At 34.8% G+C, this 26624-nt stretch overlaps 1 protein-coding gene across 9 annotated transcripts; it reads left to right on the top strand.

Moving 5' to 3' along the window:
- The first annotated feature begins 1846 nt into the window (after positions 1–1846).
- On the top strand, positions 1847–26624 carry LOC118064746 (uncharacterized). 9 transcript variants are annotated; one of them, XM_035079584.1, is made up of 14 exons: positions 1847–2038; positions 8879–8911; positions 8996–9196; positions 23748–24038; positions 24129–24188; positions 24284–24328; positions 24493–24600; positions 24709–24816; positions 24925–25032; positions 25118–25392; positions 25721–25799; positions 25864–26099; positions 26182–26333; positions 26429–26624. In XM_035079584.1, exons 6-12 carry the CDS (start codon positions 24319–24321, stop codon positions 26085–26087), a joined length of 912 nt encoding a protein of 303 aa, XP_034935475.1. In that variant the 5' UTR covers positions 1847–2038; positions 8879–8911; positions 8996–9196; positions 23748–24038; positions 24129–24188; positions 24284–24318; the 3' UTR covers positions 26088–26099; positions 26182–26333; positions 26429–26624. The 9 variants fall into 9 exon arrangements, with proteins under 9 accessions (XP_034935475.1, XP_034935477.1, XP_034935479.1 ...); XM_035079586.1 differs by lacking the exons at positions 8879–8911; positions 8996–9196 and having other exon boundaries at positions 1974–2001; positions 23748–23835; positions 23908–24038; XM_035079588.1 differs by lacking the exons at positions 8879–8911; positions 8996–9196 and adding an exon at positions 9420–9484 and having other exon boundaries at positions 1981–2001; positions 23908–24038.

The following is a 26624-nucleotide window of genomic DNA, read 5'->3' as shown; positions in this document are numbered from 1 at the left end:
TACCGTTATCGCTATGTAAGCGATGAAAGGTGGAAAAACACAATTTGCCAAACTTCGACACTCGATAAACAATAGTAATTATTATTTCCTAAGAATAAAAAATTTACACAAATACTCTCCTCATCATCCCCTACAAGAATATCCAACCAAAAAGTTTTTACTATCATTCTATAATTAATGCACGATAGCATAGGGTTTAAATTCACGGCTACTTAACTATATGTAAGGTTTGAATGAAAGCGACGGTTAATCATTAGAATTAGAGAGGCTGGATGATACATGGATATCATTAACCCAGATGATTAGAGAAAATTGGAGCTAGGCCTAAGTAATTAAATTAATTAAAACTTTGGATTGGAGAACGCCAATCTAGAAGCTTCCAAAGGATGCGCGAAAAGCATCTTGAAAAACGCGGACTAGGACACAAGAGACACTCTCTTCCGAATTTTTACTGGGCACGGTGCAAATCTGAATTCCGCTTGATTTAAACTCAGAATACTTTTTTAATTAATTCCTAATACAACTTCAAAATTCAAAGCAACTGCAGCCTTCCACTCCTATACAACCTTCTGCTACCTAGCTACCTGTTAGCCAAGCTGTAAAACAATTCAGTGAGTAGAAAGATGACAGAAATTAAATAAAGAATTGACTATCATAAAAACAAATCTCTATCTTTTTTTGAGAAAAATGAATGCACCAGTGTAGTTTGTAAAGCCCTAAGAACCTTTTCTATTTCTTTCATTCTCCATCTAAAACATATTCTGCATGGTCTCCGCACCCATGATGAGTAGAGGACGATTGGGTCTTGACTCCGTCAAGTTAGCTTGAATTGACTGAGCCCCGAGTAACGTTTTGGGCGATTTTTATACAGGTAGACGTTAGGCATTGGCCCTATCGGTTTCCAAGAGAAAATTGAGGACATTTGTGGAAAAGTACTGGATTTCCAAACATCAGACTCAGCATGATGTGCGGTCATTGTTTGTAAATACCCAGATACTTTGAAGGATTTCGTATCATTCAACGAAAGAAATGCAGTATGATCGTGTCCTAAATAAACGATGCTTTCGTGAAGCTCAACAATATTTTAAAAAATCTGAGGTCAACGACCGCCAATTAAACCTTCAAATATAAAATTTACATTTGATATTCATATTATTAAGAATGAACATTGAAAATTATTTGGTTTAAAAGAGTTAAATCAAAACTCAATAAAGTTTTATAATTATTATTAATATATTTCTTAGAAAGTGTGAACTTGAATTGTTAAAGTTTGTTTGCTTTGAAGAGTTATATTTGCTAATAGCTAATAATTGTAGATTAGGAAAGTCTTGTCAATCTCTAAGGGTGGAGTAGAAATATTTCTCAAAATGTTTTTTGTTTTTGCTGAAATAAATATTTTTCTTACATCCCAAATTAAATGGACATTGTTATTTCTGACTTTGACGTGATTTAAAGAATTCCAAAATGTATATTTAAAAATGGAAAAAATTTAAACAGATCTTTTTATATCTAAATAGATGAAATCAAAATATATATTATTAAATCTACTTAGATATAATTTTACATATTTAGATATAATTATTTATTTTTAGATATCTTTAGATCAAAATTTATCTTTATTCATCAGTCTCAGAATACAGATAAAATTTGATCAAATTAAATCTAAAATTTCTTTTCCGGGCAGCTTATTCTACATTTAAATCAATAAATATTTCAAGACAATTGACAGTAAATCCGACTGATTGATTTAGATTCATTTTGCACTGCTTTGTGAGGCTAACGCCACGTGCACAATCATCATTCAACTAAACTTGTGAAGCGTGTTGAGCTCGTGGACTAGGTCAATAATACCGAACACACCAAGTTCCGTTATCTTCGTAGACATTCAATTATCGTTCACTTTATTATAAGTTAACATTCTGTGCTTACAACCAATATTCATCAAGTTTTAGAGACATTCATTCATTCATACAGTGAAGTCGAAGTGTAGAGTGTATAATTGTTAGTAATAAAAAAAAGGATATTACATTTTCATCAAGTAAGAGCCGGGGAAGAGGCCGAAAAAGGAGCAGTTGAGCAAGAAGATGAGGTTGAGACTGCAATTCCTGTAGTGATGACCGTAGAAGAAGATTTCCAGAAGGATCTAGATGGAGCGATCAAACAGATGGGATCATTTTCGGTTGACAGCGCTGATGACGAAAAGATGGAAGTGGAAGATTCCGAAGGAAAATGTTTACTTTAGATCTATTATACTCATGATTTTCTTAGAAATAATTTTTTCATGTTCCGTTTGCGCTTAAAAACGCGAAAGTTTGTATGTATACTTAAGATAGCATGTAAAAAAAAACTAAGCTGCAAAGACACCTTCAGAGAAAGGTTGCGGAAATTCAAAGCGTTAAAAATATTTTTTTTTGAGTTTTTAAGATAAATATAATAAATTTTGTATCGAGTATCCGAAGTAATACACTTTTGTAATTGAAGTTGAGTTTTATACTAATAAAATTATTCATTTCACTATGTTTGATTCAATCATATGACGTCTATATTAGTGACTTGTAAGCATAATGAGTATTGTCTTTAGAGAAAAGATAAGTTGTAAGAAAAAAATTGTAGTAGTAACTGTGAAACTTACAACTTAATTTTTTTTCCCTTAAACTTATAACTGGGGTCCAAGTGGACCCCATTGTTTTCTTGATCATAAATTCGATTTTACAGTTAATAAACACATTTTGCTATACACTATTTTTTTTCTTTTTTTATAAGGAAGAGAATAGTGTGCATAAATTTTAATTTTAAACAAATTCAGTACATAAAAACTTAATAAAACTCTAAAAACAAGAAAAAATCAGAAAAAGCTCATTCATTAAACAAAAAATTGTAACTTTTGTACTCTTTAAGCCATTTTGTAATTTCCTACGGCGTTTTAAATGGGAATTCTCAGGCTCTAGAGAAAAAATTATAGTCACTTTTATTTATTTCATCGAAAATGTATATTTATTTAGATACTTGAAAATGACAGAACTCAGCAAATTAAAAATTATATGTTAAGTATTTTTTTTAAATATACAACAACTAGAAGTAGTACCGATCTGACATTGCTTAGACACCTTCGAACTAAATTAAAGTTCAGACTGGAAGTCGATATTATAGTTCGCTACTGCAGGATCGTAGTTCGAAGTTTGCGTGGGGTCTATTTGGATTCCAGTTATTAGTTTAAGGGGTAATAATATTTACATGATCGTATAATATTTTTTACTTTGACCGTCGATCGTGCACACATTATAAGATAATACGGTAATTTTTCTAAAAATTTTTCTACAAAAATTATATGATTATTCTTACCGTGTAGAAACATCAAATGTATTAATGACTTACGATAATTTAATTAGACGACATAATCAGGATTTTTATTCTTGTCTAAAAAATTTTTTATTAGGACAGATATATTAGAAATGATATTTTTTGGAAAAATTAAGTACAAAAATAATGTCATATATTCGATTATTTCATTTAATAAAATGATTGGAAATTATTTATAAAGTATTAGGTTATTACAGATATGAAAAAGATAAGAAGTGTTTTTTTTTGGGATACGAAAAATAAAATTTTCACAATTAATGTCAATTTAAAAAATGTCAGCGTGTTTTTGTTAAAGAATTATGAAAAATCATAGAAACTAGAATAAATTAGAAATAATTGACGAATTAAATTTAAGAGAATTTTGAATAGTTTCACAGTAACTAAGAGTCTAATTTATTCCAATTCGTTGACAAAAGTCAACTTTGCATTAACCTCACCGTTTAAGGATAGTCATGAGTGTGCCGGAACAGAGCTAATTAGGTACTCAGGTCGTATAAAAATATAACACCTAAAAACATATATCTCGAATATAAATATTTCAGATCGAATTAGAGTTGAATATGAACTGAAATTTTTACAATTCCAGAAAAATTGAGAGCAAATTATAACATTCAAATTTTTAAAATCCAAAGTGTGTTAGCAATATATTTACGTAGCGTTAAATTTGTAATATTATCAAAAATTTATTATCAATTTCAATTCAATGAAGTAATCTATAAAAATTATGGAAGAAGCAATAAAACAATTAATGTTACGTTGAAAGGTTTTACCAATAAGTCATAAATCATCTGTATCTTGTATACATGCAAAGCTGATTGTTAAAATATCTCTAGTAAGGATCATCTATCGACATACTCAGTAGCAAACAAAACGCTAGTTCTCATATCCACTAATAGTCTTCTTCAAATAATGTTTATACCATTGTGAAAATTCAATTGCCAGTTGAACGTAAATCAGTGTTTAAATTGTGGTTTCTGTCTTAAATCAATTAACTATTGGGTTCCTCATCTCAAAGTGTACATTCTGTAGATTTAATTGCTGCTAATTCAAGGTACTATAATTTTATTTAAAAATGTTTATTTCGTTTTATTGAAACTGCTTTTTAATATACGACTTTGAAAAGTCACTTTGAAATTGAATTGAAATTGATTGTTAATTCAAGGTTAAAATTAATTTATTGGAACAATTGCAATAAAAGACACAAACATAGACATCTTCGTTTTTGCCGTAGCTTTCCAGCCAATAGACACGGAAAGAGTACAGGGATCTTTGATTGTAAAAATTAATTAAACCAGTAATTTAATTTTAAAGTGACTTTAAAATAATGTCATGTAATGTCTAAATGTATTTTAATTATTTTACATAATTATTTAAAATATATTTTAAGAAAAGCTAAAAATGAATAGCAATAAACTTAAGGATTGAGGTTAACGATTATTACTCAAGTTATTTTTTGAGTTTTCCTAAGATTTCGTTAAAATAGAAAAGATTTCGAAGAATAGTTGAGGAAGTCATTTTTTAGATATTTTATTGCTTTTGGAAAACCCACGTGGCGAAAAGCAATAAAACTTTAAAAAAAGAGTACGTGACGTAAGAAGAGCGTTAAGCTTTTCCAAAAAGGGAAAAGACCATGCGAAGGGACTTGTGCGCGCCTGAAGCAAGGGACTTCTAATTATGTCACATTCGACTAAATAAATACGTAAGGTTTGATGCATCAGTCAGTTGTCGAAAAAGTAAGATCGAGATCAGATCGTCGTGAAACATCTCTTGAAATCGTAAGTCTTGAGTATTGCATTGATAATACTTCAAAGTTTGTAAATTTTTGTATGAAGTTTATTTGATCGTCAAATTATTTTTAAATTGATATTTAAATTAATTCGCGAGAAAAAGTGAATAATTGCGCTGACTGAAACATCGAATAAGGACCAATTAATTGTAATTCATCTCGACCAGAGTAATAGAAATCATCTGTGTTTTATTGGAAGATGTCTTAGAATGTCCCGCCTTCCCCTACACTTAGCCACAGGGCCATTGTACAGGGTCTGTTTGCACAGTAAAGGCGGTCGTCTTATGTCTTAGGCCTGCAGGTTCCCTAGGTTCCCAAGTTGCCTTGGTTCCGTTCTGAGCCCCGAAACAGTCCCTGTCGATTTCCTGTATATATATATTATTGGTGGTACGAAAGAACGTTATTTCTGCCTTTGGAGATTCCGCTAAGCCCCATGGGTCCCCCGGTTTCCTCAGCCTTAGGTAGGCAAGATCTATAGGCCTGGTGTCAACCTAAGAGGTCGTTCCAGTTTCACAAGAAATCGTCCTACCCTCGGAGGCCTCCCGCTCATCGTGGTCAGAGAAAAGACTATATTATAAATGGGTCTTGTCTCAGCCGGGAATCGAACCCGCTACCCATAGTGCGCTAGGCTGGCACCTTACCACTTAGGCCACGATGTCGGTGGAATCATCTGTTGGTAACGTTTAAATTGTTGTTATAATTTTTCAATAATTTTCATTCAATGAAATTTTGTTATTGTTTTTATATAAATCACACATTTTTACTTTCTCTATCGAAGATCCCCTCATCCCTGTCTATTGGTCGAAAGGCTAGGACTAAAAAGAGGAACTTAAAGTCTCTAAGGTTAAGCATATGGTTTACATATTGACACCTTTAAAGAGCAAAATTACATAACAGTCATATTTTCGATTATTTCACTTAATAAAATGATTGGAAATTATTTATAAAGTATTAGGTTATTACAGATATGAAAAAGATAAGAAGTGTTTTTTTTTTTATACGAAAAATAAAATTTCCACAATTAATGTCAATTTAAAAAATGTCAGAGTGTTTTTGAATATACGACTTTGAAAAGTCACTTTAAAATTAAATTACTGGTTTAATTAATTTTTACAATCAAAGATCCCTGTACTCTTTCCGTGTCTATTGGCTGGAAAGCTACGGCAAAAACGAAGATGTCTATGTTTGTGTCTTTTATTGCAATTGTTCCAATAAATTAATTTTAACCTTGAATTAACAATCAATTTCAATTCAATTTCAAAGTGACTTTTCAAAGTCGTATATTAAAAAGCAGTTTCAATAAAACGAAATAAACATTTTTAAATAAAATTATAGTACCTTGAATTAGCAGCAATTAAATCTACAGAATGTACACTTTGAGATGAGGAACCCAATAGTTAATTGATTTAAGACAGAAACCACAATTTAAACACTGATTTACGTTCAACTGGCAATTGAATTTTCACAATGGTATAAACATTATTTGAAGAAGACTATTAGTGGATATGAGAACTAGCGTTTTGTTTGCTACTGAGTATGTCGATAGATGATCCTTACTAGAGATATTTTAACAATCAGCTTTGCATGTATACAAGATACAGATGATTTATGACTTATTGGTAAAACCTTTCAACGTAACATTAATTGTTTTATTGCTTCTTCCATAATTTTTATAGATTACTTCATTGAATTGAAATTGATAATAAATTTTTGATAATATTACAAATTTAACGCTACGTAAATATATTGCTAACACACTTTGGATTTTAAAAATTTGAATGTTATAATTTGCTCTCAATTTTTCTGGAATTGTAAAAATTTCAGTTCATATTCAACTCTAATTCGATCTGAAAATATTTATATTCGAGATATATGTTTTTAGGTGTTATATTTTTATACGACCTGAGTACCTAATTAGCTCTGTTCCGGCACACTCATGACTATCCTTAAACGGTGAGGTTAATGCAAAGTTGACTTTTGTCAACGAATTGGAATAAATTAGACTCTTAGTTACTGTGAAACTATTCAAAATTCTCTTAAATTTAATTCGTCAATTATTTCTAATTTATTCTAGTTTCTATGATTTTTCATAATTCTTTAACAAAAACACGCTGACATTTTTTAAATTGACATTAATTGTGAAAATTTTATTTTTCGTATCCCAAAAAAAAACACTTCTTATCTTTTTCATATCTGTAATAACCTAATACTTTATAAATAATTTCCAATCATTTTATTAAATGAAATAATCGAATATATGACATTATTTTTGTACTTAATTTTTCCAAAAAATATCATTTCTAATATATCTGTCCTAATAAAAAATTTTTTAGACAAGAATAAAAATCCTGATTATGTCGTCTAATTAAATTATCGTAAGTCATTAATACATTTGATGTTTCTACACGGTAAGAATAATCATATAATTTTTGTAGAAAAATTTTTAGAAAAATTACCGTATTATCTTATAATGTGTGCACGATCGACGGTCAAAGTAAAAAATATTATACGATCATGTAAATATTATTACCCCTTAAACTAATAACTGGAATCCAAATAGACCCCACGCAAACTTCGAACTACGATCCTGCAGTAGCGAACTATAATATCGACTTCCAGTCTGAACTTTAATTTAGTTCGAAGGTGTCTAAGCAATGTCAGATCGGTACTACTTCTAGTTGTTGTATATTTAAAAAAAATACTTAACATATAATTTTTAATTTGCTGAGTTCTGTCATTTTCAAGTATCTAAATAAATATACATTTTCGATGAAATAAATAAAAGTGACTATAATTTTTTCTCTAGAGCCTGAGAATTCCCATTTAAAAACGCCGTAGGAAATTACAAAATGGCTTAAAGAGTACAAAAGTTACAATTTTTTGTTTAATGAATGAGCTTTTTCTGATTTTTTCTTGTTTTTAGAGTTTTATTAAGTTTTTATGTACTGAATTTGTTTAAAATTAAAATTTATGCACACTATTCTCTTCCTTATAAAAAAAGAAAAAAAATAGTGTATAGCAAAATGTGTTTATTAACTGTAAAATCGAATTTATGATCAAGAAAACAATGGGGTCCACTTGGACCCCAGTTATAAGTTTAAGGGAAAAAAAATTAAGTTGTAAGTTTCACAGTTACTACTACAATTTTTTTCTTACAACTTATCTTTTCTCTAAAGACAATACTCATTATGCTTACAAGTCACTAATATAGACGTCATATGATTGAATCAAACATAGTGAAATGAATAATTTTATTAGTATAAAACTCAACTTCAATTACAAAAGTGTATTACTTCGGATACTCGATACAAAATTTATTATATTTATCTTAAAAACTCAAAAAAAAATATTTTTAACGCTTTGAATTTCCGCAACCTTTCTCTGAAGGTGTCTTTGCAGCTTAGTTTTTTTTTACATGCTATCTTAAGTATACATACAAACTTTCGCGTTTTTAAGCGCAAACGGAACATGAAAAAATTATTTCTAAGAAAATCATGAGTATAATAGATCTAAAGTAAACATTTTCCTTCGGAATCTTCCACTTCCATCTTTTCGTCATCAGCGCTGTCAACCGAAAATGATCCCATCTGTTTGATCGCTCCATCTAGATCCTTCTGGAAATCTTCTTCTACGGTCATCACTACAGGAATTGCAGTCTCAACCTCATCTTCTTGCTCAACTGCTCCTTTTTCGGCCTCTTCCCCGGCTCTTACTTGATGAACGTTTTGGAAGTTGGCCCAGTTCTTGAGATGACGGTTTAGCTCGGTGAGTGGAATCGTGCCTAGTTTCTAACTTTTAACCTTGATAGCTTTTCTATTATATTGTATTGCTCCTTGTAATTGTTGACAGCTTTAATAATTCTACCTCGGCACGTACCACAACGAACATCTGGTTTACTCAGCAAGCGGCGGCGTGTTTTACATAGCATTTTTACCGACAGATTCTTTGATTCTGTATAATCAAGATCGTGTAGCCAAGAACAATCTTCAGTCTTGCAGCACTACAAATCTTACAAAATTCTTGAATAATTAATACTTCGGGACGACCCTGGTTGGTGTTGGCCTCCCGTAGCCAATCTCCTCTCGGCCTGTACCTCGAAGCATGAATTGCTCCGTTTATAATAACTTAACAAAACTCATTTTCATTAACAAAAAACATTATATATATACATATATATAACCAAACAATCATGTAAATAAGCTAAATAAGCTATTCATTTCACTTTTTTAAGTGTTTTAAGAGACAGAACATGAAAATATGAGTTTTTTTTAAGCGTGTAAAGTTTCTCAATGTAGATGAGGACTATGCCGGGTCCCAAGAAGTAATCAGAGACAATGAGTAAGAACTTATGTATTGTACAACTTTATTTTTAACAATCACTTAGGGCTGGGCTATACCTAAGAAAAGTTCCGAAGTTGACTTTGCGCCCTCACGTTGGGCGGCAGAAGACCGAAGCTCGATTTTAATTGAAATTGAGTAGCTCACAGGAAAATTTCTCAAGAAATGATAATTTTTAGGAATGCACTAAAAAAAGGGCGCCTTAGAGTACCAAAAAATATACAAATTCTTCAATAATCTTTTCCAAGCAAGACAGAGCATAAAGTATATACATCCATCTCCATGTTATTCATCAGAGAGAAGACTGCGAGTTCTCACGCTTCGTCGGCAAGCTTTATCCCCTCTCTCCGTACTCAAGCGAGTAGCTTATAACTTATAAATAAAAACAATAGAAGGGTTAATGTATGAGCTCGGCAGACAGACGGTAATGGAATTAGTCCGTACAGCCAGTTTTCCTCCTCACAGGCGATGGCCTTCTGGGCGTGAGGAACGAAACTATACATCTTGGTTTCGTTAAACATTACCACCTTTGCAGTGGGCTAACCACCCCTGCAAAGGACATAAACAGGTTCCTCAACATATACCTGCAACGGCCCCCCACAACCGCCCCTTTTCGAATGAGGGCTATGGAACAGTTGGGAGGGGTCGTACGATACGTGCCTTTTCAAACGATCACGGACCACCCCTACAGCGTCTCAGGTGGACAGAGGATAGAAGAAGAGTCAGACTCTGACTCTTCAATATCAGACGCTTCAGAGACTGAGGACGAAGTCTCACTGGCACCCGAGACAGCCGCACCGCGGTGGAGCATACTCCCGTTCCGCCCTTCTCTCACTGCAGAACCCCCATCTCCTCCCCCAGAGGGCACCAATCAACAGGACTTCACCAACAGAGAGGGTTATTTTTTTCCGGAAAATTAGGCTCTCTGCAGAATATCTAGCTAGCGCTAACCAAGATCTCGACCATCGGGTACCAGATAGTGTAGACCTTTTTGCACTCAACAATGCAGTCTATGATGTGGCTCGAGGGTTAACTCAGGGTAGACGAACACCTGTCAATCCTGAGTTAAGCCTGAAAAAACGCATCGAACAGATTGCAATTTAAATCAGAAAAGCTCGACAGAGTGCATTTCGTATTCGAAGTGTGATGGATCACTTAAACACTCACAGACCTTATACGCCGAGAATTTGGCGTATCGTGGCGAGTATTAGACGTGAACATCACACTTTGAAGATGGCCGTGTTACTGATTCTAAAGGAGAGGTACACAGGCAAAATAAGATCGCTAATGGCCATTAAAAAGTCATTAGCAAAGCGGTAGAAGCGGCAAAGAGACAACAGATTGTTCCAATCTGACCCTTTGCGCTTTCTTAAGCCGCAAGCCCCTGTCACTTATAAGCCTCCAAGTGCAGAAAGAGTCAAAACCTACTAGACCGAAATATATGGTCGCGCTAGTGCGCTAGATGTAGACACTCCAACCCTTCAACTTTTCAGAGAATTCTGTGACGAACATCTATTACGAATTCCTGAAGTGTTTCAACGAGCGGGCATTGATGAGATCAGGAATGCTCTAAGGGGCACAAAGAACTGGGCTGCCCCTGGGCCAGATGCAATCCCCACCTTCTGGTGGAAGAAATTGACATCATCCCACCAGCATCTGGCTCGTATCTTCTCAGAATATCTAAGAGGAGATACGCCCATTCCTGGATGGCTTGTTGAAGGGCGTACTGTGCTGATCCCCAAAAGTGGTGATCTGTCTAACCCCAAAAACTACAGGCCTATTGCATGCCTAAATACTCCCTACAAATTGTTTACGAAGATTTTGAACGAGAGGATTTTGACTGCAATAGAACCTGTATGGAGACAGATAAACGAACAACGTGGCAGCAAACGTGCAGCAAACAACTACAAGCGCAACTTGTCAATGGCCTGGGTGGATTACAGAAAGGCATTTAATACAACATCACACGAGCTTCTCCTCTACTTGCTCGAATGCCTTTCAGTACCTCCAGACGGTCTAAGGCTTTTGCAATTGACCAGAGGGCAACGAAAGGTCGATATAAAAACAACCGAGCAGTTAAAACTGCTCGACGAATATGTGGCAAAGTCCGTACATGGTGTGTTTTACCGTCATCTCGAAACACAGGTTTTGGCCTGTTCCTAAAAATAAATCTGAACTTAGAAGTTTTCTAGGTCTTTGTTTCCATTACAGGAAATTCGTCAAAGATTTTGCTACTATTGCAAAACCATTATATCTTATTAGTCAGGAAAAGGAAGATTTCATTGAGGATGATGTAGCTTTTCAAACGTTTTAAAAATTGAAACAAATTTTGACTTCTACTCCAATTTCGGGTTATCCTGATCCAAATTATCCTTTTATTCTTGATACTGATGCTTCGAATATTGGCATTAGTGCTGTGTTATCTCAAAAGATTCCAGTTGATCGTAATGGTGTTCTTCTGTTTATGAAGAAAAAGTTATTGCTCACTTTAGTATGACTTTAAATAATCGAGAACGTAACTATTGTGTTACTAGGAAAGAATTATTAGCTGTTGTTATTTCTGTTGAACATTTTCGTCATTTTCTTCTTGGCAAGAAGTCCACTATTAGAACTGATCATGCCTCTCTCACTTGGTTACTTTCTTTTGAAAATCCTCAAGATCAAATAGCTCGTTGATTTGAAATCTTATTTCAATATGATTTCGAAGTTCAACAAAGACCTGGTCATAAACATGGCAATGTTGATAGTCTATCTCGGCGTCCATGTGATTCTAAAAAATTTCTCACAATAGATTCTGATGAAAAATGTGATAGTGGGCATATTTTCCGTGTCATTTGTGAAATTAATAATGATTCTGATTGGACCAAATTTCAAAATGAAGATAACATTTTAAGTTTAATTATTAAATTGTAAAGATTACCCGAAGTGAGCATAAAAGCAAACACCCTTACCGACCGTACACCCGATAATTCTTCCGAGCGACACCGGCAGCACCGTCACCACCGCATGCTGGGGACCGCTGCTGAGTGGGGATCGCCCAGGATATAAGGCCGTGCTGAGCGGCCAGACGGACATTCCGCTCCGAGGCATCACTCGGAACACTACAGGTGAGGCATACTACCTACCAGAGGTCTTATCCCAAAACACTGAGGCATCACCCAGTATTTGTGAGGTCTTCACCCACCAGGAGGTTGTAACTCCGTCACCGCTGAGGCATTACCCAGCCGTTTGTGAGGTTGTTACCCACGAAGAGGTTATAACCCCGTACCGCCGAGGCATTTCCCGGCCAACTGGGTGAGGTCTTCACCCACCAGGACCCCAAGGTTCTCCCTATCTCCGTCGTCGTGGACGTGACCTGGCACCGTATTCCGTGTAACCCCGGGTAGACAAAACTGAGGTTATAACCCAGCAGTCTGGTGAAACACCAGGCTGACCGGTCCCATCAAAAAGGCAGAGGTCTTACCCCAACGCCGAGGTTGTTACCCGGCACTCGCGCCGCGGCAAGAAGACGGTGGTCATCACCCCGTCGCCGAGGTCGTTACCCGGTGCAGTACTGCTTCAACAGGACGGAGGTATTACCCCGTCGCCGAGGTCTTCATCCGGTCAATCGCCATTTGCCAAACTTACCCGACACCAGGGGCCGATCCCCTGGGGTGTTGGAAGGGGAGGTCATATCCTTACCTCTAGAGTCACGCGTCCAGTTCACACCGTTGTTGCATGCGTCATTCGGGGTCGTAACCCCATCCTGGTGTGAATTGAAGTAAAGAGGGCGTGCACCTCCGGAGAGAAGAGACCTCCCCTCCAGAACCCGTTACCCCGCCGATCACCCAGACCACCGTTACCGACTCTCACTTCGGGTACTCCGTCCGTCTAATAATCTTGCTAGCAACAGCCAATAGGCACCTGGTTAACCGATCTCCGACTCCGCCATTGTTTTTCGAGATTCACTTTAATTTTGTTTATTTTTGTCTTGTTCATTTACCTAAATTCTGTTTTATTAATAAAATTCTGAAAATATAACTTAACTAATTGAATTCAATTATCGAGACCGTTACCTCCCCCCTCCACAGTAAATACAAGAATCCTGGACTCGACGAGCTGGAGGCACGTGGAGGGTATTACTTCCTCTAGAATCTGGGGAAAAAGTTCACTACAAAATTTAAAAAGGAAAATAAAGTTCCCGAGTTCAATGATGCTTCACATTTGGATTCTACTTTTAATATTCATTTACTTTATTGGAATTCTTGAGAATTGAAAAATGGTGTTTTAGTTAAATGTTAGGAAGCTCCAAATCTTTCTTATATTATTTTTCAGGTTGTCATTCCTCGAACTAAAGTGAATGAAACAATTTATGAGGCTCATAGTTTTCCTTCTGGTGGACATTATGTTATTAATAAAACGATTCCAACAATTCATCAACGATTTTTCTGGGCAACTCTTAAACAAGATGTTAAGATTTGGTGTAAAAAACGCAAAGTTTGTTTCGCTAAAAAGGGTCTCTATAAAAAGTCTAAAGGTCAACTTAAAATTTATAATGTTAGTTCTCCTTTTGAAAGGGTTGTCATCGATAATCTTGGTCCTCTTACTAGAACCTCCTCTAGAAATAAATTTTTACGGATTGTTACAGATTATTTTACTAGATGGCCTGAGGCGATTCCTCTGCCTAATCATCAGGCTTCTACTATTGCTGAGGCTTTAGTAACTCAAATATTTTGTAGATATGGTGTTCCTATTGAAATTCATTCTGATCAGGGTCGAGAATTCGAATCTGAAATCTTCATGGAGGTGATGAGTTTTCTTGGTATAGAGAAGACAAAAACCCCACCTCTTTATCCTCAATAAAATGGTTTAGTTGAAGGGTTGGATAGGACTATTCTTCAATATTTGTCAAAATTTGTTAGTAAGAATCAAGTAGATTGGGATAAGTGATTGAGGATAAGGATATTAATCTTTTTAGAGAAATTAATCCTTCAGATAGTTCTTTTGAGGATAATTCTATCACTGATTTTGTTTTTAATCTTCGTGAACAACTAAAGATTGTTCATGACAATGTACGTGATAAGTTGCAAATTAAATCAGAAAAACTTAAGTGTATTTATGATTTGAAATCTAATATTCTTTCTTTTGATGTTGGTCAAAAGGTTTGGTTATTTTTCCCTAAAAGAGTTAAGGGAAAGTGTCCAAAACTTCAATGTGAGTAGGAACGTCCATATATTATCAAAAACAAACTTAATGATGTTGTATTTCGAATTAATAAAATTCCAAATGGTTGTTTGAAAGTTGTTCACGTGAATAGACTCGCTCTTTATGAAGGTGAGTAGTTATTTTGACTCTTTCTTGATTCCTAATTTCTGTTGAATTCAGGGTTTTTGTAACTTCCAGTCTGAGAACGTTGGCTCTCATTGATCATTTGATTGTTGATTTAAATTCACAATGTCTGTCCTGGAGCGTTCCCGTAGAGTTACTGTAGGATATATACGGTTGGAGTCATTGTTACCGAAATCCTTTTCTCCCAATTTTTTAATAATTTAGTCTGCACAGTGAGCAGAAGCTATTGAACTTAATTTCAAAAATTCCTTGCGTAAGGAATTTATTTGGAGAATTGACTCCATAAAATGTGACCAATCAATCTAATTATCAATTGAACATTAAATCTATGATTAAATAATGAAATTTGTAAAAAACTTTTATTCTGTAAGGAACTTTTATTTTGTTAAGTTCCATGACCTGCCAGTTCTTGGCATTTCCTACTCTTTGGGTTCTTTTGGTTCTTCCCAGTGGTTCCTCCTGATGAAAAAAAAGGATGGAATGGGAATTGAAGATGAAAATTAAGATTTTTCATTTTTAATTTGACTAACGGACGATTAGTTTTTAAGAAATCTTTTATTGTATAGAATCACGTTATTAGTTTAATTCAGATCATTTTGGTCTGTTTAGAGGTTTTTACTCACCACAGGATTCCTCCCTTCTAATTATTAGTTTTCTTTATTTTGAAGCAGACAGAGTTGGGAAGCGGCAATATTGGAATCTAGGTTGAATGATTATGAATTTGATTTTCATAATTTCGAATTAGAAATCCAATTTTAGATTTTTCATGTTATTTATTTCAGCTTAACCCAATATTTTTACCCAACTAATAGGAATTGCCAGGTGGCAATTTTTAGAAGATCGGGAGAAGTGTAAAATATTTGTATGTCGCCATCTAATGACTATTAGACTAACGACAGTTTGTTAGTTAACAACGATTGCTTGACGATTTTCCCATTTCAATTAATTGCTGTCAATCTTTAACAAACATTTATTTTTATTTATTAATTTTTCAAAGTTGTTATTTGGTCTTTTTTTACAATACTATCCTTGGCTGCTACATCTGCTTTTTTATTAAACATAATCCCTAGGTGCACAGGAATCCAGAAGAATTTAACTTCCTTTCCAGCCTCCTGTAACCCATATAACGAATGTTGAAGCGAGTTGAACTTTCATGCCACCTTTGCTGGACTTTAGGCTTTTAAAACACTCAAAGAGTCTGAAAGGATAACTAATTCATTGACATTTTTACTCGAGAAACTTCGCAAGGCTGCGATTATTGCCATCGAATTCTGCCAGTGAAAATAACTGTTGCATTCTGAAATTAATCTCGAAATAGAGACCAAAAGCAGTTTTCTCTATTCATATTTTTATACTCTTGAATTTTCTTTCCTTTTTCCCAAGCTACACTTTAGCTACAACAAACATAGATTGAAATGGGTATTTAAATCCAACCAGGCATGGATCTTCAGCTATCAAATGACTAATAGGTTCTACCTCTCGAAAGCACAAAATCAGCCCTGGGGTTTTAGTTTTAAAGATCATTGTAGGACAGTATCTAATCTCGGACAGCTCAGAGAGAATATCAATAACTCTATGATTTGAGTTGGAAAATTGCAATTTCGCCTCATCAACCTAAATCTAATCTCCAAGGGAGGTTCTTTTGTCTCGGCAGCAATGACATTGAGCGGAGTCGAACTCTTATATCCTATTGCTAACCTCAACACTTGATATGAAATTCTGTTTAACAGTGTCTCCAGAGATTTATTTAGAGATACGAAAAGAAATGCACCGTACTCAATCCGAGATCTAACTAAACTTTTATACAGTTTGATCAAAGTTGGAGGGTCTGCAACAGTCCATGTCAGTCTCAGATAGTTTAAAATTGCTCGAGGATTAATAGATTTTACACGTATAGCATGAACTTGACGATCCTATTTTAATGAGCTCTGAAAAAACACTCCTGGAAATTTGACCACTTGTGCTGACCAAAGTCTCTCCTCATTTACTCGAATACACCACGACCTGGAGGCAATTTCAGAATCCGGACTAAATACAATTAGTTGACATTTATCTGCAGCTAGATCAAGCCCACTATCATCCAGGAAGGGAACAATTCTTCGAATCGACTCTGCCACCCAATCCAAAGCCTTTTGTGGGTCATCATCTACTGCGTAAACGCAAACATCGTCCGCGAATCGCAAAATTTTACACTCCTCTGGAGTATAGTGATCCAAAGATGCCGTGTACACTGAGTACAATATGGGGCTTAGTACACTATCTTGCGGTAGGCCTCTAGAAACTTTTCTACAACAATTGATTGAATCATACTTCACTGATAGGATTCTATCCGATACTAAGTTATAAATAAATTTCAAAACTGACTTAGGCCATCCCAAACTAATAAGCCTACTGACAAGAACGTCAGCTAATGCATTGTCATAAGCACTTCGTATATCAAAATAAATTGCTCCAACACACTGTCTTTAATCAAAAGTTCCCAAGATCTCAGAATTGAGAACCACCAAGTTATCCAGACACGATTTATTTTCTTCTGAACCCAAACCGTGAATCAGAAAGTTGGTTGTAAAACTCTAGCTACTATGAAATTTAAAGATTTAACATTTTTTCCATGACTTTAAGTAAACGTGGTGCCAAAGAGATTGGACGGACTTTGATGCTTTAACTCTTAGGGATAAAAAATATCGAGTACTGACGCCATTTGTTGGGAAAACGTCCTGAAACAAAGATCGCATTACAAAGCTCTAACAGAGCTAGCCTGATGTCTTTTGTAAGAGCCTGAATCGGAAAGTAATCAGTTCCGTCTAGGCCTGAACTAAACTTGCTCCTTGAATTGGCTATAGCAACCTCTAACTCTTCACTTGTGAAAGGAGATTCCAAAAATTGATCGTCTTCTACATCATCTAAACTTGCAGCCTCTGTTGCTACTCAGGCTAGACATAACACGTCAATTCTATCCTCAACCTTCTCTAACACTTCCTCGTTAAATTCGTTTGAGCACTCGCTGGAACTCCATCCCTTCTTTTTTTTTTCAATAGCTTTTAGTTTTTTCCAAATATAAGATATACTTTTACTCCTATCAGAACTCCTCCTGGGCGTAGCTGCATTAACGCAATCTTTAATTATTGATACAAAAGTTGTGTACTTCACCTGAATATCGACCTCTGGATTTTGAAAAATGGACAACAGCTTATTGCCTCGTGAATCAAACTCTGCATGAACTCTATTCTAATCAGTTCTATTATTATATAATCTCTTGGAGCCTCTATTAATTCCTCTTTTCTCTGCTTCTCTATCGAAATCTATAAAAATAGAAAAATGATTACTGCCCTAAGGTTCTTTACTAACCCTCCAGTCAAACAAATGCTACAGGTCACAATCAGCAAAAGCCAAATCTAAAGCAGATTCTACACGGTACTGATGCGAATGAAAGGTCTTGTCCTTACCATTTAATAATCCAACCTCCGACTCCTCTGTAGCTTTAAACAATTTGAAACCTTCTGCAGAAACCGATTTGATTTCCCCACAGTTGGTGGTAGGCGTTGAAATCCCTAGTAATTACAAAGTCTTCCTGGAATTGATTCAGGAAGCGCACCCATATATCCTTGGAAATAGATCGTTCAGGAGGCCTGTAACAGGATGCTATCAGAAAAGGTTCGTTGTTCAAAAAAAGCTCAGTAACATAAATTTCAATATTATTATTACAGTTAAACAACCCACGTTTTCTTTTATACTTAAGATTATTTCCGACAAGAATAGCGACCTCTCCACCAGGGCGCCATATTCTGTCTCTACTTACTACATTAAATCCTTTAATAGACAAAAAATCATCACTTGTCAACCAGGTTTCCGACAGCAAGATCACATCAAAGTTTGTATTCCGGTACCTTTCTTTTAATACTACAACAATTCCATTGACAAATCCTAAGAGTGTTAACATTATTTGCCATTTTGAGACAAGATATGTAATTCAATCGTTCTTAGCAACCTAGAAATCAGCTTCTCGACATCTGGAATTTTTTCCACTATTTATCTTATTCGCCTGCTGAAGCCATTACTGATACCCCAATCCTCTCTCTCCTTACGTTCACGGAACAGGCTGCATATTTCCTTACTGATTACTGATGAGGTTCCTTGTTCTGAGTTGAAAGTCTGTTTTCAGGATTGTCTACCTCCCATTCTTGGACCATTTGAACGAACTGCTTGACTATAGGATCCATGCCCTTCAAAGCTTGGACCATTGGGTCCGTGTACATCTCTTAAGCTTGGAAAGTTTGTATCATTATTTGCGAAATAATTATGATCTTAACTTTCTTGTGATATCTTGAAATACCTATCTCTTGCAACTGAAAAGGAAACATTCTTTTTCGCCATGATTCGACTTATCTCATACTGTTGTTGGATTTTTGAGCACTTAGCACCATGTTTATTTTTCCCACATCTAAGACATTTCTTCTCTTCTTTACAGAACTTCATCGTGTGACTAACTCTGCCACATCTATAACATTTTCTAGTGGTTGGAATAAAAGGGAACAAACCTAACCTTGTTTTCCAAATATAATCAGCTTTCAGCATTTCTTTATTGCGTATCACAATCTGTACAGAAGTAGTATCTGTTTACGCTATACAGCCATCATTTACAACTCTTCTTTTCAAACGTATAACAATAACAACTCTTAACGTAGGATTACCTTGGTTAAGCTCTGTTTTCGACACACCAAGTTCAATGTCCAAAGGAATGTCTTTAATAACCCCTTTTCTAAGAACTGTCCAACTAGGAACAAAAGCGATATACCCCCACTCATGTAAAAACTTATTTGACAAAATTTGATTAGCTGCAAAGCCACCTCTAATGCCATTAAAGGCTTCCCATTTATTTCTTGCTCATTTCTGTTCCTCGTCAGTTGCACTGCGAACGGGCCTTTATCGGTTTTTTCATACTGAAAAGGTTTTTCTGGCTCCGATTTTGATGCTTCCATTTGTTTGTTTAATGACACTTTTCTCCCTTTACTGATTGTATTATCCTGTTTGTTTACCTTCTTGTACTTTCTGAGATTGTTGGATTGTATTAAATCTTGACTGAAGCCGTGCTCACGTTTGTTTTCTTTGTCTTCTTTTCCTTCTTCCTCTGTTTCTTTCTCGTTATCACCATCGGAGCATTCCAAATCTGAGCCCGAGCTCCAATCTTTCCTCTCACCATTTCGCGACAAAGGACTTCTACTTTTGCTTCTCTTTTGGTTTCTACCACTACTACCCTCTTTCACAAGATCATCACTCTTCTTTTTGTTTTTATTATTTCTTCTATTGCGCCTCGCCATATCTGCTTCCACTTATAAGTTCTTATAATACATAGTTTGGTAGTCCACATCTAAGTTTTCACTTAATGAGCTCCTTACACCTTCCTTTCCGCCACTTGGTGGCTTCTCGCCACTGTATACACTTTTAACTGACAGTTTTAAATAATGTGCAATATCAAAATCAACTCACAATAATATTTTAGCGGCTGAAAAGCCGCTCAAGAAAACTCGTGTGTTGTCCCAACGGTGGCCTAGCACGGAATCCTTATGAAAATACATCTTATTTTACGGCGTTTTACGCTATCTTACGTTTTCCTAACGAACCAAGTGGTTGTAGAAGAGTAAAATTATTGTTTTAAAGTTTGGAATTTCTTACAGGTGCGTTTCCATTTTTCCATCCGACACCTACTTCATCTATATATTGTTTTAAGTTTTTTATATGGACTCTTTGGACTCGATATTAATGTCTTCAATCTCTACTAATACTGGACTTAGTACAGTACCGGATATGAATGCTGTTCAATTTTTAAAGGTTATAAATGTGCTTTCTCTATACCGTCCTATAGAAAATTACACAGAGATCTATGTGATTTTCTATAGGCTCTAGTTCTGTTGCTAGGTCCTCCGGCAGTCTGGCAATTGATCATCTATCGATTGCACGCGCAAGTTTAATCGTATCGGTTAAAACGTACTTTTTTCATCGAGTTGTCTAAATTAGCTTATTGAGTATACGCCATATTATAGGTGTAGCTTACCCTAGTCTTGTGATTACGAGTAACGAGTCTAGTATTATATCAGTGTCGCGTTTTTATGATTACAACGTGAAATCTTCATCAATTACTCTCACGGTTGTGCCACGCTTCTCGACCCGTAGCCGTTAACGGCTCTTTTCCTTTGTTTCACAGCCATTGCGGCTTATTAGACGGCCCCAGTGCCAATAATTAGTTGCGCGCGACCTAGTCATAATATTTCTTTTGCTCTTCATGTGCTTAGACCAAGTTGACTTGAACTAAAGCTCTAATGTACTGTAGATGTCGCATCTGTTCAATGTGATTTGAGTCATGGGATACGTTATGTTCTCTAGATTCTCTTGAAGTATTTGGAGGTAATATTTCTCTCCCGTAATTTAAGAATGCTGGAGTAAACTTAGTTTACTTGTTGCTTGCTGTATTATATGCGAACTTCAATTCAGCTAAATAGTTGTCCCAAGATCGATAGGATCTCTCGATATAATGTGAAATCATAGTTTTTAATACTTTATTCGTTCTTTCTACTGGATTGCATTGTGGAAAGTATGGGGAGTGGCCATATGTCTAATACCAAAATCTTTAAATATCCCTTGGAATTCCCTACTTGTAAATTAAGTCCCATTGTCGGTAATAATGGATTTTGGACACTCAAATTGATGAATGACTCTTGCCTTAAAAACTTTACATATAGCATATAACAATTCGTTTATAGATCATTTCTATTGAAATATGAATTTACAATATAAAGTTAAAACGATTGTTAATGATGAATATTATCAATAAGCTCAAATTATTAATTAATGATCAATAATTAGTTAAATTATGGTCAAATATTTCCAGATTATGATTCCAAGCTATGATGCTGTAAATGATAGTATAATTTAACTAATAATTAATCATTAATTAATAATTTGAGCTTATTGATAATATTTTTAAAATATTATTCTTTGGCTGGCCTGACGTATATCACCCCACATTCGACATGTGAACGTGAAAATCCTCTCCTCGCACACACGTGAGTGTGCGAGGAAAGATAATGGAAACAAATTTCCATTACTTTGTTGCAAGTGGTCATGTCGTTCTCTCTATTTTCGACATATTCTCGGGCACACATGTCGAAAGTGGTCACGATATGGCGCCACTTTTCATCAAGAGGGAGGTGCGCCGACCGGGCTTCCAAACCTTGTAGATCTGCTGCTATAATTTCCCAGGACTTCGTAGCATTGATTGTACCCATTTTATCTGGCTTCGGCTGTTGGAGGGGCTTGTATTGCTGGCATTTTTCGCATGAGCGTACGTATCGGCTGATGTCACCCTACATTCTTGGCCAAAAGTACCTTTTAGCAATTCTTGTGATTATTTTTGCCCTCCCCAAATGTCCTGATGTCACGAAGTCGTGGTTTTCTCTCAATACTCGGAGCCTTTGTGACAGTAAAACGCAGACTTTTAATGGATTACTACCTTCTTTAAAGTCTCAACGATGATATGTATGTTTATATAGGTTACCATCACTGATTTTGTGGTCAGGGTATTTATACAGGGTTTTATAGACCTCTTGATACATTCTTGTGTACCACGGACAACTTGCTAATTGCAAGCTTTCTGATAATTCATATATCGACTCATGATCAGCATCTTCCTCATCCGAACTTCTTATGGGAATACGTGATAGAGTATCTGCTACTATGGTTTACAAACCCTCCCGATATTCAACATCAGAATCATACGGTTGTAGATACAGACTCCATCTTGCCGTTCTTCCTACTGGATCATCTATGTGCTTTAACCCTTTTAGTGACTGGTGGCCGGTAATAACTGTAAACTTATAACCTTCTAAGTAAGATTTCATCTTCCGTACACTCGGCTTCATTAATGCCTGGTGTATCCTTGAAGACAATGCAATTACCGACCGCAGGTGTTATTTTTTTTTACATCGAGTTTCTAATCTAGATTTTTTTAGACTGGAGCTGAACTCAAACAAGTATAAAATTCGTTATTAAATTTCAAATATGATGTTTTAATATGTTAAAAATTTTTTTTCGTATTAAAGGGGTACGAAGTTCCGTCATAATTAACAACAATTAGCGAAAATTCCATAAAAAAAGAGTAATTAGTTATTTTTATTGTATGTCTCGGAATTAAGATGGCCGTGCAAACATGAAAATAAAAATTGATAATTTATTAATTTCTCAAGAAATTTCTGTTGATTATTTTTATTTGTGGCAGATCTTTCAATTGTTTTCATAATAAAAAAAATTATCTTCTATCTTAAAACATCATTTTTTTGAATGTTAACTTAATTTTTATACTTTTTTCAGTTTAGCCGAAGTTAAAAAAATTCAAGATTGGAAACTCAATGTAAAAAAAAATCATACCTGCGGTCGGTAATTGCTCTCCAAGGATACACCAGCCATTAATAAAGCCGAGTGTATACCCCATACAACTGCTAAACATTCTTTTTCTGTGACCTAATAATTAGCCTCTTTACTATTGAATATTCTACTGGCATATGCAATGACATATTCCTCGTTATTTTGCACCTGAGTTAAATCCACGCCAATATCGTAACGACTAGCGTCTGTTAGTAGGCAAAGCAGTAAATTAACATTTAGTGGCTCTAATACCGGGGTACTTGCCGAGCTATATAGCTTGTACCCTCTCAGAATCAGTTCTGATGCCTTCTTTATCTATGATATGGCCTAAATACTTCAACTTTGTCTTAAGGAACTGACATTTTTCTTTATGAATTATTAACTTGGCTTTTCTAAGTCTTGGAAAGACTCCCCAGAGGTTTTTAACATGTTCACCCCACGTTTTTTCCAATGCAATGATGTCATCTAAATAGGCGAATGCCCTCCCTTCTAATTTGGGTCCAATAACCTTGTCTAGTAAACATTGAAAAGTGGCGGACGCAAAGTGTAACCCAAACGGCATAACTTCGAACTACAACAAACCTTTACCGGGGACGATAAATGCGGTAACTTCTTTACTCACCTCCTCGAGTGGTATAAGCCAGTAGCCATTTTTCAAATTAATTGATGATATATAGGGTATGTTCCGAAATATAAACCAGTATGCTGGCCAGTGCAAGTGACGTCATGAATCGACGCCATATTGTACTGGTGTGCCGCCATATTGGACTGTTTGCCGCCTTAATTCATTCTATACGTTAACCGTTGTGTAAGTAGTGTGGCTTTTAAATATTTCTATTTATTTATTTTAATTTTGAAAAAATGTCAGAATTAAAAGAATTACATTTATATGATGAAGAAAAACAACAATCCTACCCATTTCATGTGACTCAAGAAGAGTATTTAAGAGCATATGCAGGTAAGTCATGAAATTTTGACATCTAACCTAATAAAAACTTATTGTTATTTTAAATAATTTGAATATTAATGTCAATGTTCATTAATGCTTTTCAGAGCCAGGTTACGGGTCACAGCTGCTTCATCAGTACATGAAAAAAGGTAACATTATAGTACTCAAATTTATATACACCAGTAGATTCCATGTATTTTTAACGAGAAAAATTTCAAGATATGTAATAATTAAGTCTCATAATAAAAAATAGTTATAATAATAACATCGAAAATAAGTAAATAATATCGTAAATAAATCGTATTTTAAATAGGCTACGAAATCGCGGATGTAAACGTCCAGGAGAGGCCAATCGATGCGTCATGTGCATCAGTGGAAGAAAGCATCTCTCAAGAAAATATTGCTCCAAATTCTATGAATTGTAAGATTTAATAATTTTTTATACATTTAAAATATTCTTTATCATTTCCTGACCAATTTTCATGTAATTTTATTTAATAATAACGTAAATAAATCATATTTTGATCAGGCTACGAAATCGCGGATGTAAACGTCCAGGAGAGGCCAATCGATGCGTCATGTGCATCAGTGGAAGAAAGCATCTCTCAAGAAAATATTGCTTCAAATTCTATGAATTGTAAGATTTGATAATTTTTTATACATTTAAAATATTCTTTATCATTTCCTGACCAATTTTCATGTAATTTTATTTAATAATAACGTAAATAAATCATATTTTGATCAGGCTACGAAATCGCAGATGTGAACGTCCAGGAGTGGCCAATCGATGCGTCATGTGCACCAGTGGAAGAAAGCATCTCTCAAGAAAATATTGCTCCAAATTCTATGAATTGTAAGATTTAAGAATTTTTTATACATTTAAAATATTCTTTATCATTTCCTGACCAATTTTCATGTAATTCTATTTTGATAAACAGCAACTCCTCATAACTGGACCGATGATGGAACTTTCCTGTGGATAGATTGCTTCGCAAAAGAAGGAGTTCATTTATTATCACAAAAAAAAGATAAATCAGACGCGCTTAAACGTGCTACGACAAAATTTAATACGATTTTACTTGAAAAAAAAGGCAAACAGATACCGCATCAGAAATGTGTGTCAAAAATGGACTTATTAAAACGTCTTTATAAAGAAAAATTAGATTTAAAAAATAAATCTAGAGGAGCTGCAGACAAGTGGATTTTTTTTGATGTCAGTATTTAATTCAATATTTACTTACATTTCTTACAATGCTTCAATTTCTCTCTTCTTATTTATGTTCAAAAGCTTCTTGCAATAGACATAATTAAGAGGTAAAATCTATTTATTCTGATTTTACCAGTTCAACACTAAAAAAATAGAAAATATGAAGCTTCAAAGCTTCTAAGCTCGGACCAATATATTTAACCTTGAATTATACTCTTTGTTACTGACTTCTCTTTTATTTTTCAACTAATAACATCAAGAATCAAAAGTCTTCACCAACTATTTTCTAGTACTTCAATAAATTTATGTTAAATTGTCGTATTTTTTTTAACAGGTAATGCATGAACTTTTCCACAAAGAACGTTGGGTAAAGCCATTATCAGTGGCAGGAAATGGCATTCCAGATAATATGAGTAAGTCCTTTCAAAATTTTCAAATAGAATAATAATTAATATTTGGAATTTATTATTGAAATAGTTGAAGTAGCTAATCCACGACCAAGACGTGAGAAGCCGTTGGATCATTTTCTTGAAGAAATGATGGTAGAACGGCGATTAAAGAAAGAAACTGATCTCTTGTATCGTCGTGAGAAAATGTCTCGTTTAGATAGACTCAATGATAGCATTGAATCAATGGCAGGCAGTATTGCGGTCATTGCTGCTGCTAAAAAAGCTAAGATTGATATAAATAATTCAGCTTAAGTTGCTGTGATAGTAAGTTCAATTAGCTTCATTTAGTACATTATTGCATCATCTAATAAGGAATATCTATGATTGCCACATTCATTTATTGCAGGTTAATTTCTAAGTTTCGTTCAGCATTGTTGGAGTGCCTTATTAACTATTGATCTCCGTCCAAACTAACCATCACGTTATTTGTTCAGTTGTTGGATCGTTTTTGTTGCTGATAGTCATTGTGGCCATCAGCCAAGGATACCACGAAAGATGGTTAGTATTTTTGATATTGTAATCATTTTTGGAAAATACCTTTATATCATGTCTCAATCTATGAATGTGTAATTTACCAACTTTTGTTTTTGTAGTTGCAATATGCCGTGCAATCATAGTGGTGAGAAGCATTGCCAGTAACAATGGAATTTTTATGCATTTAAAGAGCTGAAGATATTAAAAAAATTATAATTTTTGACGAAACTTTCAAAAGAACTTCATTAAGCATAACAGCCAATTGGTTCATAATTCTTAATCCGTATCAAACTATGACGATTTTATTAATTTTTA

This window comes from Chelonus insularis, unplaced genomic scaffold (genome assembly GCF_013357705.1).
Source record: "Chelonus insularis isolate UGA/USDA-ARS -01 unplaced genomic scaffold, ASM1335770v1 contig_24_pilon, whole genome shotgun sequence".
NCBI lineage: Eukaryota > Metazoa > Arthropoda > Insecta > Hymenoptera > Braconidae > Chelonus > Chelonus insularis.
The sequence above is the reverse complement of the archived record's forward strand: the minus strand, read 5'-3'. Positions and strand labels throughout refer to the sequence as shown.